The following is a 6,000-nucleotide window of genomic DNA, read 5'->3' as shown; positions in this document are numbered from 1 at the left end:
ACCCTGCCTGTGGCAGGGGGTTGGGACTGGATGAGCTTTGAGGTCCCTTCAACCCAAACCAGGCTGGGATTCTATGATTTCTGGTGTGAGTAGCTGCCTCTCTCACTGCAGGGGCTCTTCCCATCAGAGGGCAGCAAGTCCACACATCCCTGCCAAATGCCTTGTTCCTGGTAAACTGAATCTCCTGTTTGGGAGACTCACACTTACCATAGAATGATTTGATGTATTTTTCAGCTGTTAACTGCTGCTTATGCCAAAACTAATAAATACTCTATAAATAATGTGAGATTCTCTTTCACAAAATAGAAATTGCAAGATGATGTTTTATCTGGAAAATTGAGTATGTGTCCTGCTTTCTTTATACATAGGATGACAGGCTTATCTTTTTAGGAGCATACACAGGCTAGGGCTATTTGTGCCTGTTGTTTCCCACACATACTAAACACTAGCAGCCAAATCCTTTAACCTGCAGTTAAGATAAAGGCTCTTGTTTCTCCAGTCAAACCTTCTTTGCTATATAGAAGAAAAACATCTCTCTGATAATAACACAGACATGGATTTGTAACCAAGGGTTAAGTCTCCAGTGTTCTGCCTTTTCAGAGAGACATGTCCTGTCTAGAGTCTAATCAGATCTCAGGTGGTGACAGCTTCCAAAGGGTTGATTCTGCACCATAGTTAATTCTGAGAACAAAAGCAAAACCCCACACTGCAAACTCTGCACCACTAAAAGCTGCTTCAAGCATGAAGTCTGGGGTAAAAACAAACACGAAACAGAAGTGAACTATTTTAGGAAGCCTTCAGAAATGGGAATCCAGACAGAAACTACAGAAGGGAAACAGTAATTATTGTTTTCTGTAAAATTATTTATCCTACATGGAAGTGATGCAGTTACAGAGACAACTAACAGTTTACTCCTAATGGATCTGTCAGGGGAGTAAAAACCTGACTTTAAGTCTGTTCCATGCCAGAAAGATAACATAAAGACAACAATGACCACTGGGATGGATTCTCCTAAATAAAATCCTGACGGGCCAGAGGCATCACAGATGTATTTCTGGAGGCATGCCATTAGAATAGCACAAGCTGATGAAGACAAAGGTTATTAAGATATTTAAGCTCCCAATTCTCTATCTTGTTAACTCCAATTTCACACTGCAGTTACTTTCCATCTTAATATATTTTGACTCAGTACAAAAGTAAATTACTAATCTGAACAACTGAAGAGATTGACAAAGAAGACAGACACCTCTTGGCTCACGCAATGGAACACACTCACACGGTTATGCAGATTATATTCTGCTGTTAACCAGCAGCTTGTGTTGACTTTATTGCTCATGCAAACCGCACCTGTGATTTTGCCGTTGGCTTCTGATGGCGGCTGCCAGTTGACAATTATTGTCCGAGGTTTTCCCTCTTTGCTCACCACAGTCACATCTTTGGGAGGAGAAGTAGGAACTGCAAGCAAGCAGACAGACTTGTGTCACTGCATAGATACAAGTAACCTCAGAGACATCTGTCTTTGTTTTGCCATTGAAAAAGGCACACAGAATAGTAAAATCTCAGAACATTCAGTCCTCAAATAAATCCGCCACCATGTGTAGTGGTCTTACTGATTTACTCCATTCGACCAGCAAAGGCCACCTGGTGTGCAGCATCTCCTTTCCAGGAGGAGGTATCTGTTTCTAAAGAACCAGATGATCTACGAGGTCCCTTCCGACCCAAACCATTCTACAGGTCTGTCAACAGATGCTGTGATTCATGACTGAATAAGCCCATGTCTTTAAAACCACGGCATCGCTGTACAGCTCTCACAGCTGGGGTCAACGACTTCCAACTCAAATTCTTCAGTCACCATAAAAATTACACAAACTTGTGGAATCAGTATGTTTTATAAGAAATATCTCCATATTTTCAGGTCTATGATGGGACTGAGTAATGCCAATTTGCCACTTAAACCTGAATCAGCAAAGGAAGCCCACCCGAGATTTAGAATCCTAATCCATAATTGCTGATTGACTTTAGCAGAGAATTCTGTGTAATTTGCAAGGAAATCTGCAGCACCATCTGAAACCCAGAACTATCTGTTGAGCACAATTGTCCAACCTTTTTCCTTGGGTTGCCAGAGAGCAAGACTGAGAGAACGAAAGGAGGAGAAGGTGCTTCCTTTTCCCATCAGCCTCCTCCTGCCTCAAATTGAGGAAATGGCACAGGTTGCTGCAGCACAAGCCTGAAATGTGAGTCCTTGCTTGCTGTGTACTGAAATCTCCAGCTGGGGCTCAGATTAATGCTTCTGGCTGCACAGAGCCAATGTCTCCAAAGGTGCATTAACCAGCCAGGCTCTGCAAAGCCACATCATGAAAAACAGGAGACTTCTAATTAGGTAACTTCTAGCAAAGTAAATCCGCTGTGGATATTTAATACTATAATAGTAACATTTAGTGATTACAGAGCTTTCTTCAGTTCAAGAGCTTTATGGGTATTACCTATTAGAAATTAATCCTCTGAGATGGCTACCCACTATCCCTGTGCAGAATAACAGTGGGAATTCTGGGGTAGCAAAAGCTCAACAGTTAGTGTATCTATTATCGCAGACTCTTAAAAACACACTCAACAAACATAAGGATGTAAAGCACAACTCAAGGCCCTACAGTAAACTTCAGTCTGAAAACAAACCCCAGGCCCAGCCCACAGGAGATTTCTAACCCACAGACCAACACTGAACCCAGTATCCCGTGTTTTCCTTCAGCGGGAGCTGAGGAGCAAGTCCTGCACAATGCTGCTACTCAGGGGTATCCAAAACCATGAGCCACACACTGTGGAATTTGGCAAGTGATATAAATCACAAGATCTGTTCTGAGAAAATATATTTAGCCTTTTTGGGGTTGTTTCTTGGCTTCCAAGCTTTTAGGTCGTATTTGCAAAAATTCATTACAACCCCCCTGCATTTACTTCGTGTTCAAATGAAGTGAGATCTCCTGCATCTCACCCTCACTCTGCTGCTTTCTGAGTTTCAAATCCCACTTTAAGAACTTTACTTCTGCGACTTTTACCATCCCCGATGTAGTTATGCATGACAATTGTATGTGTGTCACCAAAAATACCAAATAAAGTGCTTTAACCTGGGATGGGCACAGTAATTGGAACAGGAAAGAAGCCTCAGTCCAGATTTGCGTCCACATCATGAATTCCCACCAAAAACTAAGACAATGTTTTCAAAAGCAACTGAAGCCCACTAAGGTTTTATGGGACTTCAGAACAAGTCAGATTTCTGATTTTAACCTAGTTTTGCTTTTTCTTATGTTGCCTTGCTATAGAGTATTTGGATCACCTCAACTAATTCTTTGTGTGCCTGATTTCTTTTTTGCTGTATTTTAATTTAGTGTAAGAAATACAGGCTAAATGGAACAGGCTCTTTTTTAATCCTTACAGTTCATACCAAGAGAAACCTAAGCATAATAAGCAGTCGATTTAATTGCACAAATATCATTTAACACTGCAGGATAAAAAGAGCTAATGAGGGCCAGGTCAGGGGACAGAGGTCCTGCACCTCCCGGGTACTCGGTGGGCACAAGTTCACCCCAGCACCTACAAAAACCCCTTTCTGTTCTGTACTCTGAGCTTCCAGCATTTCTATGGCACCGAGGACTGCACTGGCAATTTCTGCCAAGGAACAAGAATTTAGGGCTGATTTGGATGTCTTAATTTCTACTGGGATTTCTGCAAGTTCACTTGCCTCACGCACCTCTTTGCTCTGTAACACTATCAGCACAATTACAGCAAGTTTTAATTATTATTTGCTGATGTATTTTCTTTGTATTTGTTATTAACATGCTCTGAGATGCTCCAAGCATACACTTCTTTCTTCTCTCCTGCCCATGAACACTATTCATTACTCCTCTGTAATTTGCTGTAAATGCTTTTGCATGCAATCATCCCTTTGAAATCTGAAGTGCGGTGCTGTTGATTTTAATCAGAGTTTCTGACTAAGCTATAAAGATAAGAACCTCCCAGCAAGTAGTCATCAGCATAATCATTTTAAATACATGTTTTCCCTCTTCCAGAATTGTGGCATACTCCGTGCATCTCATTGGGAATGCTGGCCCTTCCAGAGACAGAGGAGGAGTACCTAATTCAAAAGTCGTTCCATGCGCTGTCATACTCCAAGTACTTGATCTTCGCCCTTTAGTCACCATCACAGAGAATTCATACAAGGTGTTTGGTTTTAACCCAGTCACTAAATAGCTCAAAGTGGTGGCATTGGCAGTCTGAAAGGAAAACAGAGTCAGTAACTTCTGAAGCCATCAGTCGCTGGCTCCCAAATGCCCTTGTCTCAGGTAAGTGCTTAAAACATTTTCATAACCACGGTCATTAATTCTGTAATGGTTTTGCTCTGTCATGAAAATTCATTCATCAAGAATTAATGTGCAGTTGTTTCACCCTCAACTAGAAATGCTTTCTGCAATCAGCAAGAGCATTTAACAGCAGTCAATTAGAAATCAAAGGGGAAAAAAAAGGCACTTTGAGGTCTTGGGCACACTTGTTCTGCAGCAGGGTAAACCACTGTGTGCTTGGGGGGTACATTTACAGCAGTTCATTAACTGATCTGGCAAGGGAAAACGCTGAAGCCCAGCTAACAGCAAAAGTCCTGCTTGAAATCTCTATCTGCCTTCCACACTCCTGCTACAACTTTGAGTCAACTTTTAACATACTTAAAAAAAAAAGGTAAAACCCCACCTGAAGGTAGAAGGAAGGACAAGCTAAAAGGAGAAATCTCTTCTTCTTAAGATTTTAAAATCATAAATCGCAGGATTTGTAAGAAATATTAGAGGTCTTTTCCAACCTAGCTGATTCTGTGATTCCTACACCTTGCATTAGGAGCTGACGTAGCCCTGCTGAGAAGCACACCAGTTCTTCCTCTCCGCAATCCCTAGGGAAATGCCTAACCACGCTTAAGCATTCAATTCTCTTTGTATCACGTGTCTGCTCATAGCTGCAGTCAGAGGTGGCAGCTGAAGTCCTTTTTACAGGCTCAAGTTGAGGTTTTAATCTGCAGCTTTGAAACTCGGTGGCTTTTCACTGCACATCACGTTGAATGTCAATGACACGTGGAAGGCTAAACTGGAGCAGGAGACTTCTCTTTCTTCATTTTTTAACCCCACTTACTGGTTTTAAGATCACAACTGTCCCATGGTACTGAACGCTGCTCACCTACCAGAAAATAAACTTCATAAATACTACCTTGTAAGATTTATTTTCCTTTTGTACAGTCCTAAAGATTTGAGTTAAGATTTAATACTTCAGCTTACTCTGGAGTGCACACCGATACATCTCGGGTAGCCTGTGAGTAGGACAACTCTGCTCCACCAACAAAGATGCTTTGAAAACCTCCCTGATCCACATTATGATGCTGTTCAAAGCACAGAGGAGTCTTTTAGCTTCAGGAACTGCATCACATCTGTTCCTGGGTTTATGTGCTCTAGATTGACACTACTCCTACACAACTGTAAGAAAAGAAGGCTCTGTGAAAGTGGAACCTCTTAACGTGTGTTTGAAGTTATTACTCTTCTTCAGTAAGAGTTTGCAACAGCGTAGAAGTGGGGATTAAGTGTAGAAAATACGAATGAATTATACCAACATTCCATTTACTGACAAGAGGGATGGATGAAAGGACTCTGTGTGGAGCCAGTGTAGCACTGGATACCAGAGAACCGACACCAACATACAATTTCTGTGTGCAAGGTGGTGAAACAGAGGAGCTCCAACGCAATGGGCCAACAGCCTCCAAACATGCAATACATAACAAGGCTGCTAGAGCTGGCTGTGACAAACAATCCACTAGCTCATACTTCATAAAGTTACCCAAGCCCTGACTGAAATGCAGCAGCTGATGGAACAACGCTGCTGAAAAAAGGTCTGCCTTTCTTAAAAGTAACCAGTGTTGTCCACCAGAGTAGTGGAGGATTGGTGGAGTGTTTCATTTACCACAGGGTGGGGGTTTTA

General features: G+C 41.9%; 1 protein-coding gene across 1 annotated transcript in view; it reads right to left on the bottom strand.

The window, feature by feature from the left end:
* The window catches only part of LOC104404727 (neogenin-like), a gene marked incomplete at its 5' end in the record, with an annotated part of 48,939 nt that overhangs the window by 18,802 nt on the left and 24,137 nt on the right, over positions 1-6,000 (bottom strand). The window contains 2 exon segments of the mRNA XM_010013244.1: positions 1,348-1,455; positions 4,127-4,265. Of these exon segments, the coding sequence (XP_010011546.1) occupies positions 1,348-1,455; positions 4,127-4,265 (247 nt within the window).

Source organism: Nestor notabilis, unplaced genomic scaffold, assembly GCF_000696875.1.
Source record: "Nestor notabilis isolate BGI_N333 unplaced genomic scaffold, ASM69687v1 scaffold294, whole genome shotgun sequence".
NCBI lineage: Eukaryota > Metazoa > Chordata > Aves > Psittaciformes > Psittacidae > Nestor > Nestor notabilis.
The sequence above is the reverse complement of the archived record's forward strand: the minus strand, read 5'-3'. Positions and strand labels throughout refer to the sequence as shown.